This window comes from Myotis lucifugus, unplaced genomic scaffold, assembly GCF_000147115.1.
Source record: "Myotis lucifugus unplaced genomic scaffold, Myoluc2.0 scaffold_32, whole genome shotgun sequence".
Classification (NCBI taxonomy): Eukaryota; Metazoa; Chordata; class Mammalia; order Chiroptera; family Vespertilionidae; genus Myotis; species Myotis lucifugus.
Genome location: NW_005871080.1, coordinates 7,386,089 through 7,401,950, shown reverse-complemented (window position 1 = coordinate 7,401,950; position 15,862 = coordinate 7,386,089). Strand labels below are relative to the sequence as shown.

Below are 15,862 nucleotides of genomic sequence, written 5' to 3'. Positions count from 1 at the left end.
AAGGGGGTCCTACTGGGTGCTGACCAGTCTGGGTGAGGGTCTGAGGGTGGTTTTCAGGTGGCCACACCCCCTTCAGGGCGGGGGGGTCCTGCTGGGGTACCTGACCAGTCTGGGTGAGGGGCTGATGGCTGTTTGCAGGATGGCCAAGGCGCTCAGTGGGGACCCTCACCCCATGAGGGTGTGGCCAGCTTGGGTGAGGGGCTGATGTCTGTTTGTAGGCTGGCCATGGCCCCCAGCCACCCAAGCTCCCAGTGGAGGCTGGCTGGAAGCAGGTATCTGGGATTTATTTATCTTCTATAATTGAAACTTTGTTGCCTTGAGTGGAGGCCACAGCTGGCCAGGGCAGATGGGAAGCTTGGCTTCCTCCATCGCTGGGGCAACCAAGCCTCCTGCTTGCTCTAGCTCATGACTGCGGGCTGCCATCTTGGTTGGGTTAATTTGCATATAATTGCTATGATTGGCTGGTGGGCGTGGCTTGGGGCATAGGGGAGGTGCAGTCAATTTGCATGTTTCTCTTTTATTAGATTAGATATGTATCTTTATAAAATCGATGAGGAAATTAATGCTGCTGAAGTGTCTGAAGAATTCATGTTTACTCTTGAAAGAAATTTAAAGAGTTAAATTTGTGTTAGCACCATAGAGGCAGTTAGAATTCTTATGGCCCTGTTGCTGGTGAGCTGGCAAATTCTTCTTGTAGTGCAGAGCTCTAGACATGATACAGAGCAAAAGAATCAGAGGGAAGCGGGGATGTAATAGAGATTAGGTAAGACGTTAACTTGGAGGCAGGGACTAAATTATAGGTATTAGGAGAGTGCTTCACAAACCTGGATGCGTATTAGAATTGCCTGAATAGCTTTGAAAATTACCTAAACCTGAGTCTCTATTATAATTCAATTGGTGGTATATGGCATAATGAAGTTTCCCAGGTCCTTTCGGTTGGCTTGTATGTTTAGACAGATCAAAGACCTATGTCTAAACCTTGGTACCAGTGAATGTGACCTTATTTAGACCAAGGGTCTTTGCAGATGAAATTAAGGGATCTCGAGAGGAGATCACCCTGGGTTAAGAGTGGGCCATAAATCTAAAGACCACGTCCTTCTAAAATAAAGAAGAGGGGATCCACAGAGATATGGGGAAGAAAGCCATGTGAAGACAGAGACAAGAGCTCCGAGTTAGGATGCCCCAGGCCAGGAGCAACAGAAGCCAATGGAAGCGGAAGAGTCATAGGAGGATTCTCCCCTGGCGCTTTCAGAGCAGGCCCTGCTGACAGCTTGGTTTTGGCTTTCTGGCCTCCAGGGAGGTAAGAGTAAAACCTTGTTGTTAAAGCCATCATGTTTGTGGTAATGAGCTGCAGCAGGTCTAATACTAATTGGTAGGGAATGTTGAAATCACAGAGTTTAAATTGTGTGGTCTTGGTTTAGGGCAGCGGTTCTCAACCTGTGGGTCACGACCCCTTTGGCGGTCAAACGACCCTTTCACAGGGGTCGCCTAAGACCATCCTGCATATCAGATATTTACATTACAGTTATGAAGTAGCAACAAAAATAATTTTATGGTTGGATCACAACATGAGGAACTGTATTTAAAGGGCCAGAAGGTTGAGAACCACTGGCTTAATGCTTAAGGGAGTGGTCAGACAAGGACCTGCATGGGAGTTACATGAGGTTATTCTTTGGTCTCCTTGTTCTACCCTAAGGGGTTCTGCCATAGGACCAGCTACATGTCAGGAGAGGAAAGTTCAGGGGAGGGTAAAACCAGATGAGCAGCAATATGAAAGGCCAGGGTTTTAAACCACATGATATGCTAGGGAAGGAAAGGTCACCCTGGGGGCGAGGTCCCACCTTACAATACATGTTCCCCCTGTTTTCGCATTGCTGGGCACCTGGGGCTCGCTGCCCTGGTGACAATCTGTACCTGCTTTTTGTTCCTACTCGGCTCATATCTGCCTAACTGCCTACTATATCAAGTTAACATAAGAATGATCCTATCTAATAAAGAGGAATATGCTAATTGACTGCCCCACCCTTAACATAAGAATGATCCTATCTAATAAAGAGGAATATGCTAATTGACTGCCCCACCCTCAAAGATGGTGGCAACCACAGCCAATAAGGATGGAATATGCTAATTGACTGCCACGCCCTCAAAAATGGTGGTTGAGAACCACTGGTTTAGGGTAAAAATCACATGAGGTTTTGTTCTCAAAACACAGATTCCTGAACACAATCTAAGACCTGAATTGGAATCTTTTGGGGAGGAGCATTGGAACCTGGGTATCTTTGTTAATAACAAGCACATCAGGCGATTACTATCCTCAAGCAAGAGGTTAGGGAAATGCTGACTTAGATCAAGGAACTAGAAGTTGTTTGTAATAATTTCTGCTGTGGCTTTCAATATACTTTGCCAGTGTTTGCTTCACTCCCCACTTTTCTGCAGATGAAGCCTAATCAGGGATGTACAAAAGACCTCTGTAAAAAGATAGATGCAATAGCATGTCACAGACCTACAAGAATACTAAGAAGACAACCTAACAGGAGCCTTTATGCCATTTTTAAACAAAAATAATAACATTTAAATATAAAGGTGTGGGAAGAACAGAACAAGACCATCTGGGACACAAAGCATAAGACTGCAGGACAAAGGCAGGGTAAAGAGCTTCTGTTTCTTTGGTTTACATCTTTTTTTTTTTTTATGAAAATGATTATTGTCATGTTGGAGAGTGAGAAACAAGGCTTTCAATCAAAGTAAATAGAAAAGTTATCTTCATAGTAAGACAACTTATCAAATAATAAAGCATCAAACATTTTTGATCTCTGAATATTGACAGTCATTTTGGCATAAGAAGAAGACAAGACTGATAAAGACTGTTAAAAGGAAAGTAAATCGCCCTAATTTCAAAAATCAGTGAAAATTTGGAAACTGTAGAGAGGTGAAGTTTAGGTATATCTCTGACAATAATTCTAGGATGAACGTGTTAAAACATTTTGTCAGCATTTATAAATACACTGCTCATGAATAAAATAAAAACAAGACATGGCAAACTAACTCTACTTTTTTTGCTGATACAATGTTTCCATAAGTATATATCATGAAAATGCAACGGAAGAGTACACCTGTATTTTAGCAAAGGTTTTTAGAAACCTCCTGATAAACAAGAAGAAAACATGTATGTAAGATGACAGCAAACCTAGGTGAGTAGTTGGTTCAAACCTATACCCGCAGTTCTAATTGCTAGGTCCGTTTTTCCCCAGAAGGGTGTTTATAATTGCTCAGTGAAAGGGTCATGACTGTGTTTCCACAGCCTGTTGGGAAGGGGTTTTACAGTGCCTTGAAGACAGCTAGCCCTTCAAGAACACAGGCAGACCACTCTCCAGCTGTCCCTCAACCATTCATTCTCTTGTTGACTTATCCAATTATTTAAGAACAACGTTTATGTACCCAGGGCCGTCATCCAGAGTCTGTGTCATTGTGTTGCTGTGACAAAAGGGTTGGGTCGGAGAAGCTATCTCTGTAGCTCTGAGACCTCATTGCCTGGTGATGCAGTGACTCACTTGGGCGTCACTGTTGGCCTAGATGACCACGGGCCCTTGGTTCCCACTGGGGACCAAGGGAAAGTAGAATTGGGTGAGGGATTCTAGATTATTAAATGTAGTTTTTCTGCTGCTCTAAGAAATGCTTGCTGGGGATGATGGAGTTGTAAATTCAGAGAGGAGGTCAGAGATGCTGCTTTTATTACCCTCACTGGACATTCCTCCAGTCCTCCATCGAGCTTCAATGTTCTTTCTGTATGAAAGATACACTTTATAAAATTTGACTACATTTTAAAAGCAAATATGGGACAACTAAATTTCATAATGTGTTCATAACCAGTGGTTCACTGAAGATATTTTGTACTAGCTTGCAAGAGCAGATTTTTAGATTTTCAAGGATTCTATGAGTCAGTTGTTAAGCACACAGCCGTTATTAAAAAAATAAGTTATATAAGTTTACAATTCAATAAATCATGTTGAAAACAAGGGCAATAAATCCTCAAGGTTCATAATTTCTTAATTATTTAGCTTTTCCAACTTGTGGAAATAATTGGAACATAACATAACAAAGGCCATATAATACAAATCCACAGCTAACATCTTACTCAACATGGCAAAGCAAAAATTGTAATTCTTAAATCAGGAACAAACAGTGAAGTCCACTTTTACTGCTCTTATTCAGTATAGTATTAGAAGTCCTAGCCTCAGTACTCAGACAAGAAGAAATAAAGAGCATCCAAATCAGAAAGGAAGAAGTAAAATTGTCTATTTGCAGATGACATGATACGGTATATAGAGAACCCTAAAGATTCCACCAAAGCACTATTAAAACTAATAAATGAATTCAGCAAAGCAGCAGGATACAAAATATTCAGAAATTGGTTTCATTTTTATATATCAATAATAAACTAATAGAAAAAAGGTAAAATATCTAAGAATAAATTTAATCCAGGAGGTACAATACTTGTATTTAGAAAATTCCTAGGACACGGAAGAAAAAAAATGAAGATGACACAAATACATGAATGAATATGTCATGCTCATGGATAGGAAGAATTAACATTATTAAAATGTCCATATTACCTAAAGCAATATATAGATTCAATGCAATTTCTATCAAGATACCAATGGTATATTTCAGAGAACTAGGATAAAACTTCCAAAAATATATATGGATCCATAAAATATTTCAAATAGCTATAGCAACCTGAGAAAGAAGAGCAAAGTTGGAGCAAAGTTGGTGATACCACCTGATATCAAACTATACTACAAGGCTATAATAGGCAAAACAGCATCGTACTGGCATGTAAACAGGCAATGGAACAGAATAGAGAGCCACAAAATAAACTGATGCCTAAATGGTCAATTAATATATGTCAAAGAAGACAAGAGCATACAATAGAGTAAAGATGATTTCTTCAATAAATGGTGCTGGGAAAATTGAACCGATACATGCAAAAAGTTGAAATTAGACCACTTTCTTAAACCATATACTAGAATAAACTAAAAATGAATTAGAGACTTAAAAATGTAGGACTTGAAATCATAAAACTCCTAGAAGAAAACATAAGCAGTAAACTCTGATATTTCTCTTACCAATATGTTTTTTTCCTTGGGCATAGGACATAAGATTAAAAATAAATAAATTAACTTCATCTGTGTAAAATGTTTTTACGCAGCAAAGGAAACCATCAACTAAATGAAAAGACTACCTCCTGAATGGGAGAACATATTCACCCAATGATACATTTGATAAGGGGTTAATATACAAAATTTATAAAGAACTCACACAATTTTACACACAAAAACAACCAAACAATGCAATTAAAAAATAGACAGAGAATCAGAATAGACACTTCTTCAAAGAGGACATACAGAATGCCAAGAGACCTGTAAGAAGATGTTCAGCATCACTAATTGTCAGAGAAATGCAAATAAAAACCACAATGAGATATCACTCTACACCTCTCAGAATGGCTATTATCAATTTATCAACAAACAACAATTGTTGGCTATGTTGGATCCATTTGTTTTAGCCTAGGAAATGGTACTGCCCCATGAATAGTATATATTCTGAAGTTATCTTGAAAGATATATTTAGACCCAAAAGGCTTGCTGATTTGTAAAGACATGAATAGCCTTTTAGGAGAGATTATAGTGATAGAATCTTCCATCTGACCCAGGATCTACTAATATCATGTTCACTCACAACTTACCACAAGATGTCATTTCATCTGTCTTATCACCACAGTCATCTTCCCTGTCACACAGCCATGCTCTGGGAATGCAGCGCCCGTTGCCACAAGAAAACTGGTCCACATGGCATGTTCTGGCTATGATGGTCAATTAATTTGCAAAGAATAAAGTTAGAGAAGCTTTAAACAACATTATAGATACATCATTCAATATCCCTTTCACATATACTAGTAAGATATTATATAGCCATATTAGATAAAATATTTTGAAAGTAAATTTTTATTTAATTTATGATAATGCTAGCTTGCTTGTCTTCTCTAAAGTTCCCGTGCGTATGAATATTTGGTTGCATTAAATTTCATCCAACTTTTAATTTAAAAAAGAAAAGAATGTTGCCGAGCATTTATCAATAAACCAAGGAAACTTTTGCAGTAACGTAGGAGGAAGGATTTGAAAACTATCTCAGGATATCTAGTTTCTAACCAGAGGGCCAGAATTATCCTTTTCTGCTAACATCTTTAATGCATTTATTTATTGATCTTTACGTGGTCCAACATGCAGAGAGCAAGAATTCAGAATATATATTTGAAACATACATTTAGGTCTAAGATGAATTTTTTTAACTCGCTTTTCAGTACCGTTATATAAAAATGTATAATCTTTTAATCAAAGTACTAGTATATTAATGAACTGTGCTTTGGGCTTTCTTGAGGGTTTCAATGAACACACATGGAACTTTGCTTTCTACATTCGTCTAAGGCAGGCATTTAAAACTATTCCATTAAGAGGTTATGTTCTACAAGGAGTTTGATCACCTTTTTCTCCTACAATCAGGTCAACGTTTGAAAGCACAAAAGCCTAGAGAGCGTCCCTCTTTCCCAAGGCCTTAGGTTGTTACATTAAGGCAGCGGTTCTCAACCTGTGGGTCGCAACCCCTTTGGGGGTCGAATGACCCTTTCACAGGGGTCGCCTAAGACCATCAGAAAACACATATATAATTACATACTGTTTTTGTGATCAATCACTATGCTTTTATTATGTTTAATTTGTAACAATGAAAATACATCCTGCATATCAGGTATTTACATAACGATGCATAACAGTAGCAAAATTACAGTTATGAAGTAGCAACGAAAATAATTTTATGGTTGGGGGTCACCACAACATGAGGAACTGTATTAAAGGGTCGCGGCATTAGGAAGGTTGAGAACCACTGCATTAAGGGTTGGATTTACTTTTGCTTTTTTTTTTTCTTTTGTCCCTCTAAGCCACAAATATACTAGTATCTTTCTTATTACCAGTATCTCATCCATTATTTCTTTTTATTGGACCAGAGAAAACAGATGAACATGTTGGGAAGGATGTACTTAAACTTATTAGTATTGGGGTTAGATAAAGATAGGACAGATGAGGAACAATTCAGTTATGGGCCTTTGTGGCTATGTTAAGAGAACATTATTTAGAGTGCATGTACATTTCCTCTTGTTTGCTGGGCTGGAGAACCATAAGGATGTGTTTCTTTCTCTCCACAACACAGTGTCAACTTAGGTACTAATTACTGGTATAAAATAGAGTGGCTCAAAGCCAAGTCATCCAAGCACACTAAAATGGGTTTCTAAAATCTGGTTTTCAGAGATCATTTAAAATAATTTCTTAAAAGTCATACCCTAGTATTTCCTTTTAAGCAAATCTAGATATAGATATATATATCCTTTATTAGTGAATACTTTAAAGGTTCCTAGAGAAAAACAAATGAAAAAAAAATTACTGGCTTGATTTGATGTATTGGATTGGATATACCATTTCTGTTCTCAGTGTCTATATGTAGGAATATCAGAAAATTTATTATATTATATATATTTGCTTTGCTTATGTGGATAAGGGTCCTGAATCAAATATTTGATATAATATCAGATTTTTTCCCTTTTTACATATTGATTGCTTTATACCAATAAATTTTCAGTATCCCAACAAGCATGTATGCTTCTGAAGTTTGCAATGTTGAATTTCAAGTGGGATTAAATATTTCTATGTTGTCTCATTTGGCCAATTCTACAGATCTTCTATTAAATTATTCCAACATTTAGATTAAATCAACAAAGTCCCTAGGCAATTTTAATTCAACTATGCCTACTTGAAAAAACACATGCATATATTTGTCTTAGCTTAGAGAAAAAGGAAGATGTTGGCATTAGTTTACTTGGTGGTAAGGGGAGGGCACAGAGGTATGAAAAAATTAAAAATTTTTTACACATCTTCGTATTGTTCTCTGGTTGCAGTAGATACTTTTTAACTTTTGAGTGTTAAGATAAATGTAATGGGAGCTCCCCGCCTCTCAAGTTCTCTTCCCTTCCCTCTTTCCTCCTTCCTTCCATTGTGCCCCTCCCTCCCTTCCCTCTTTTATTTCTTCCTCTCTCCCTCCCTACCGCCTTTTCTCTTGTTCTCTCCACTTTTTCTTTCCTACATCTCTCTTTTGCTTTTTAATCCCCTACCTATTTCATTTCTTAATTATTTATTGTTTTCTTGCTTTAAAGAAAAATATATTATCACAGATTTTATCTCCATTGAATTCTAATTGATCCATGGTAAGAATATATTAAACTTTCTAATGCAATCTTCTTTTATTTGAGGTTATTATGCCCCTGTATTCTCTCCTGGTCTTTCAGGCTTAATTCTGGCACACCTTTCTTTTGTTAGGAATGCTATGGGGATGAGAAAGGACAATGAGGAAGAATTCCTAAGAGCCTGGTGTCACCTCATGAACTCTAAAGCTTGAAAAACTGCTATAAACTATTACTGCAGAGTATTTACTGGCTTATCATTGAAGGATCGTATGCCCTGAAAATATATGAATTCATTGTCTGTTCTAATCTTAGAGAAAATGAGCTGTTTAGTTTACTGAGAAAATTGAACTGATTTCAGATGAGAAAGACGTTTCATTGCATAAATCTACAAGTACTGTCTGCCTTTATGATATAATCACATTGACTAAATTAGCACTTTCTAACCACTTGATTTGTAACAAGAAGACACAACCTGCACTTTTCTGATCTTGTTTCCATCAGATCTAAGTTAGTTTGGAGGTGAGATTAGCAGGGCTGCCCCAGAAGACTCTAATTTTGAGGCAAATGCTGCTCTAATGAAGAGGAAATTTACACCTCCTCAGCGGAATTGTTTATCTAGCAGAGAACCAGAAATTCATTGTCACAACGTGAATTTTGTCTCCTCATCACTAATTATGCTTCTTATGCAGCCATGTAGCAGTGAGAAATCCCACAATGCAAAGGAGCAAGAAGGAGGGAGGAGAACAGAATTTAACACATTATTCTTAATCCTTACCTTTGCAGTATTTTAATCAGATCATTCTGTTTAAACAAAACCTGTTATATCAAAATGCTCTGTTTATCTCATATAACAAAGTCTGATTTTTTACTACATCAGATTTTCTTAATGCAACTACATCTGTCCAGTTTTAATTCATTCAAAATTTGAGGTGGATGTAAGGAGAACAGATATTATGGAATCTAACCAGAGTTCTATACTGTGGGAAAATGCTGGTCTGAAATTGCATAGGATTGAATCCAAGGATCTTCATGGTTACTATGAGGGGAAAAAAAGAATTTCAAATCTAACTACTTCTCATCTTTGGCTTCTGGGTCTCCCTCATAAGTAGACAAACTTTTTTGTGTGTTGCGGGAGAACAACTAACTGGGCCCTGACTGTTAGCTTTGTTCTGCCCACTGTGTCTGTGCTGGTTCCTCTCTCAGGCACACTCTCCAACCCTCTATCCTTGTTTCACTTCACCCTCTTCAATCTATGCCGATCAACCTTTTACTTTTCTAATAAAGTATTTCTATCACCTGAAAAAAATACAGGACATAATATCAATAACACCTGTTTGCCATCATACGGTTATATCAAATCTTAATATAATATTTTTCTATACTTGTTACAGATTATTTATTTTATTTAAGGGGAAAATCACAGTTACTCTTGAAGTCCCCTAAGTAATCATTTTCTATCACATGCAATCTCTTTCTTTCTTTCTAGAGGTTATGGCTATTCTTAATTTCTCTTTTTTCCCTAGACATACTTTTAAAAATCCTATTCTTACCAATTTATATGTCAATAAGCACATATGAAATTGTTTTGCATTTTTATACTTCATTGAAATGGTATTTATTTATATTTGGCAACTCATTCATGTTTTTTTAATTGTTTTTGAAATTCATTACTATTGATATTTGAGTTCTAGTTTATTAATTTTAATTACGAATATCATTCCACTATGGGGATATAACACAATATATCTATACATTCCCCTGTAATGAGCATTTGAGTTGTTTTTATGTTTTCAGTATTGCCAGCATTAGGGGAGTGGAAATTTTATTCATGCTTCCTTGTGCATAGGTATTAGACTATTAACCTAGTTTTGGAGTGACAGATGAAGGCATGCATATCTTCACATTTACTGGATTTGGCTAAACTGACTTCCAATGTAGAAAATCACCAAGAGTGTACGACAGTTTCTTTTTTACCCACAATCTTGGCAATGCTTGGTTTTATCAAACTTCTTTTTCCTAATTAAATGGCCTGCATTGTTATTTAGGCATTATTCTTATGTGTTTTTAAAGTCCTAGCTTGGACATCACCTCCTTCAGAAAGCCTTCCAAGACATCCAACGACTGCTCTAATGTGCTCCCATGTGGCTTAATTTAGCGCCGTGAATAGTGAATACTGCATTAGGAAAACCTGTTTACACGTCAATCTCGCCATCTTCACTCTTAGCTTCTTAAGGAAAAGTATTGTGTATTTTTTTCTCATCCTTTCTCCAGTGTCATGGTAAATATTTATTGAATTAATAGATTTCTGAGGCAGAAGTCCCAAAGGAACAAAATAGGAAATTAGTTTCTTGTAGGAAAGGATTTTCCTTTAGATATAAAGTAGTCACAATGCTAATGGCTACAGTACAGTGGATTCAATTACAAAATAATCCCCCTATGGGAAATCCCTTATCTAGGATACATGTCCGTGTATATACCTACACTGAGAACTATATAGAAATGACTCAGCCAGGGAAAGTATCTATTGGATTTACCATTTTTCCAATATTATGAGCAATGCGACCTATTTATTTTTGTAAAACAAAAAGGAAATACATTGTAACAAGACAAGATACTTAGTTTTCAAAGATAAAAGGTACATTTATTTTTCTCTTTATTTTTTATTCAATTTCTTGAGGTGTACAGTGATCAAAATGCCTGTCATGAATATACTGACAAGAAAACCTAGTACTGAGAGGCGGTACTTAAAGTATCGCCATCACTTAAACTGGCACTTGAGGTGAAAGCAGGTTGTGTGCTATCTCCTTGTGCATTAAAGGCCTAGAAAGTCTTAGAAATCTTACTAATTAGGATTGATTGCTGCATATGCTATCATATGCAGAATTTTCACTTTTACTACTATACATAGTTAGTTAACCCAAAACACTCCTTTAAAAATCATGTAGAAACAAGAGGATTTAAAAAATCAAATAGGTCTGGCCAGTATGCCTCAGTGGTTGAGCTTCAACCTATGAACTAGGAGGTAACAGTTAGATTCCTAGTCAGGGCACATGCCTAGGTTGCAGGCTTGATCCCCAGTTGGCATGCAGTGGGAAATCAATCAATGACTTTATCTCATCATTGATCTCTTTCTCTCTTTCTCTCTCTTTCTCTCTCTCTCTCTCTCTCTCTCTCTCTCTCTCTCTCTCCCTCCCTCCCTCCCCCTTCCTCTCTGAACTCAATAAAAATATATTTTAAAAATCTAATGAAATAAAGGAGACATGGCATTATGAATAAAGTCAGCAATACCTTTTATTTTAAGATGAAAGCAAATCTATCTGTTTAGGATGTAATAACCGACTGTGAATTGAATCTGAACCTTAAGAGAATAATAATTGCATTGTCTTAGAAAGATGTTTCACTGTAATTATAATAAAAGGCTACCAGGCCAAAGTTAAATTGACCATACCTAAAATTCTAGCTAATCCTCAGATTGATATCATTTGATAAAAGGAGCAATGGTCTTGGAGAAAGAATTCATGGATTGATTTTCCCTTAAACTCTAACTAATGATGTGAGTTAAGACAAGTCCCTTCTCTCATGCCTTCATCTATGAAATTAATGGGCTTGAAGGCAGGAGCCGAGGACGAGTCTCTAGAGGACAAGTCTCTAGAATGTCTTTCGTAAAACAACCTTATAAGACATACAAAATATCTTGAAAATGATCAGTTACTCTAAAATATTAGACTAAGCTTTTAACCAAGGAGCAACAGAATAACTAGCCCATGGATCCTCAGCAAATAGGTCCCTATGGGGAAAAAAACTGAAAATAAGATGGAGGTGAGGATTATGGAATGGTACTGTTTTGTTCTTATCATGTTGTTATTTAGTACACAGTAAAAAACTCTTTGGAAACAATTTCTTGTTAAGTCATAGTCCTTATAGAACTGAAATAAATGTATGAGTAAATTGAAGTGCAGAGAGGTACAAGTCTTTCTAAGGAAAAAACAAGAGTTCAAAACAAGGCTTTTTGACCTCTGGGTCTTTTCTTTATATGCTTCCTCATGAGTTTTCACTAATATACTATAGTTATTTAGTAATGCTTATTTTGACAAAAAGAGGGGGTGAGGTGGTTGATATGTTTTGATGTTGCTGTGTGTAATGATTGAAAAAACAGTTTTTACTGATCATATCCATATGAAGCATCAAATGCACTACCTTTTTTTTCCATCGTTTATAGCGAATCACGAGGCTGCTGCTAGTCAGTATCGTTTTTCAACATTTATCTGACTAATAGTGACCTTTCTGCCACTCCGTTGTAACCTGTATCACAAATTGTAGATTCCTATTCCACAAGAATTTGGCTAGGGATTCAAAGATTTATTGCAATGGGATACATTATATGGAAATATAAATAGGCTTAGTGATGGTAGGACTTCATGGGGAAAAAAAAATCCCAACCTACATAAATAATGTGCCAAGAACAGGAACTATTCACAGAGGAATTCTATAACAGACTAAATAAAATACAGAAATTATTTTTTTAATGTAAAAAAAAAGTTCTCCTTGTGAGTGGCCTACATCCCAGGATGCTAACAAACCTCAACCTCCCAGGCCAAGTAAGATTTAGCAGGGACAAGTCTTGTCTAACTAGTGTATCACCAGTCACCCCATATGGGTAGAGAAAGTGCCAAATTACTTTGAGAGCAGAGTCATGCCCAAAGATTAACTAAAATATCATTGGTAATTTAGGTTTTATGGAATTAAGTGTTGAATTCATTTACTATTCCAACAATCAGAACACGACATTAGGAAAGTTCACCGTAGTTGAAGGCATTGACCTGAATTTTTATGGAGATTAACTTTGGAAGAGATTTATGTATATATCCCAGCAAATGATTACCTGCGCAAGTTTGATTGGATTCGTCTTCATTGCTCCCACAATCATTAGCTCCATCACAAAGCCATCTCTTGGGGATACAGCGATTGTTCTTGCATTTAAATTGATCATCAGGACAGCTATGATTGGCTGGGGCAAAGGGTGGAGGGAGAGGAGAAGAAAGTTTAATCACATGAAATTGGATAAAATTATGACTATTTTTAAGCCAGGATTATGGAAAGATTATAGTAATTGTAATATTAAAGTACAGTAAAGTAATAGCTTCTTTCATTCAGTGTCTCATATTTATCAAAATATTACTATTCAAGGCTCTTTTAAAATATAATAATTTAATAGAAGACATCAATTTATTACATCTCATATAAAAGTAAATATATTTTTCATGTCTTCACTCAAACCAACTGTATCACTGCCTTTGGTTTTCCATCCTTTAACACAGCAGGTAACTAAATTTCAGATTTTTTTTTACCAACCTCAAATTTTAATGTGAAGTATAGGAAATATGCATCAAATAACTTAATCATATGTAAAAATACTTTTTAAAAACCACACATTAACTCAAGGAGTTCTTGAAATATTAAATAAGCCTATTTTTGTTATGCTTTGTGCAACATCTGGAAGAAAAATGCCAAAAAAGAAAAGCATCAGTTGGGACCTAGAATTGGCTAAATATGAGGTCCTGCATAATTTTAATAACAAAATGGATCACTATGAGTTTCCTTCCCTAGAACAAACAAACATGCAACCACAAAATATACTGAGGACAAGACCAATCCTCAGAAGGGAAGCTGTAGACAGCTGAGGATTTAGCATCCAATATCTAAGCACAACAGGGGGCTATCTTAAAGTTAACCTAATGTGATTATTTTTCCTGCATTCAGGAGGCTAAATTCCTAACTGAATTGGCATGCTCTTTAGTATTTAAAACTTCAACATCCTTTTTGAAGTAATTTTTTTAAAAGCCTAGTAGTTATACTCTGTATAATAAAAATAAATTTTGGCATTCCTTATACTTAGAATTCAAAAAAATAGCTGTTTTATCAGGCTGTTGCAAAGCAAATGTATGCCTTTCCAGCCAGTTTCTAAACACTTTTTCTTTAAAGTAGCTTTGGTGATAAAGTGATTTTATCACTTTTTAGAAAGTTTCTATTCATGTTTATTTTTTTAAAAGGTGGAAAAGCTTTATGTTGTCTGGCATTTGATCATATTACCATTTTCTACTCACTGCAGGGACTTTAGCAAAATAAAATGAAAATAAAAGTCATCCAATATATTAGAGGGTCAACATCTGAAAGTACTAAGATTATGCGTAAGCATTGCATTGAAGCTTGATCAGTGACCTTTGCAATTTTCATCAGTGATGTAAATCAGAGTTCAAAATGAAGGGCAAATATAATCCATAGTTTTGTGAGTTCGAGTTGGGAATTCAAGGTCAAAGCTTATGAGTATTTAAAATCTAAAATAATTCTCTGAAATAAATGATGTATTTCTGGAATATTCACCATGGAACCCCAGAAATAAAATGCTGCTCAGAATCGCTGAAATATTTAGAGATTACTCCATATTGCTGCAAGCTGACCACAGATGTTTAGTTTGTTGTTGCCCCATTTACTTAGTCACTTATTCAGCCATGTGCTAGATGCTTTGTTAGACTCAAAAAGATGCTACAATAAAATGTATCTCCTCATGAAGAAATTCACCTATTAGATGCACCATAGAATTAAGCATACAATTGCACTGAGCTGTGGAAACTACCATAATAAAGGAATATATAAGAGATATTTAACTCGGAGCTATATTGAGAGGATATTATTTTGGTGTTCAAAAAGGACTTCTCTATGAAAGTAATAAAAAACGATGGTGAGTTCCACTGCTAGAAACAGAGAGTGTAATGAATGTCACAGAGGAGAGAAAATAACCTTTTTTTTTTAGAGATCTACTTGTAAGGACAAAGAGGTTAAATGGATTCATGAAAGACATTTAAGGCTAAAAATGTAAAGACAGGACAGGATATAACATAAAGTATCTTATATGTAAGTCAATGAATTTTAGAATTTAACTTGATTATGTACTGTTACTGAAATATCAAGACTAGATTTTGGTATTTATTTATTTATTTATTTATTTATTTAATATATTTTACTGATTTTTTACAGAAAGGAAGGGAGAGAGATAGAGAGTGAGAAACATTGATGAGGGAGAAATATCGATCAGCTGCCTCTTGCACATCCCCAATGGGGATGTGATACAACCAAGGTACATGCCCTTGACCAGAATCAAACCTGGGACCCCTCAGTCTCCAGGCCAACACTCTATCCACTGAGACAAACCAGTTTGGGCTAGATTTCAGTATTTGATTGTCACCCTGGAAGTAGTGTGGAAAGTGGGCTTTAGTTAAGGAGGGATTCTGGTAGGAATAATAGCAGGGCACTTACTGAATTAATCTAAGTAGTAGTCTAATTTAGTGAAGTTGAGAGGAGGTAAAGATGAAATATTAATTATTTAGGGGGTAAAAGAGAAAGGATTCTTTGATAGAATTTAATATGGACCATGAGTGAATTAGAAGACTCCAGAAAAAGCCCATGATGTAGGCTTGGGTGATGACGTTGTAGATGATGAAAATAAGAGAAAAATACCGACAAGAAATTTTAATGCTACAATTAATGGTACAAATATATTCAAAAGGAATCGTG

General features: G+C 36.1%; 1 protein-coding gene across 1 annotated transcript in view; it reads right to left on the bottom strand.

Annotated features, from left to right (window-relative positions):
• The window catches only part of LRP1B (LDL receptor related protein 1B), a 1,324,618-nt gene that overhangs the window by 644,305 nt on the left and 664,451 nt on the right, over positions 1-15,862 (bottom strand). The window contains exons 17-18 of the mRNA XM_023752441.1: positions 13,173-13,298; positions 5,747-5,863 (exon numbers count right to left, since the gene is read on the bottom strand). Of these exons, the coding sequence (XP_023608209.1) occupies positions 5,747-5,863; positions 13,173-13,298 (243 nt within the window). The remainder of the gene's footprint in view (positions 1-5,746; positions 5,864-13,172; positions 13,299-15,862) is intronic.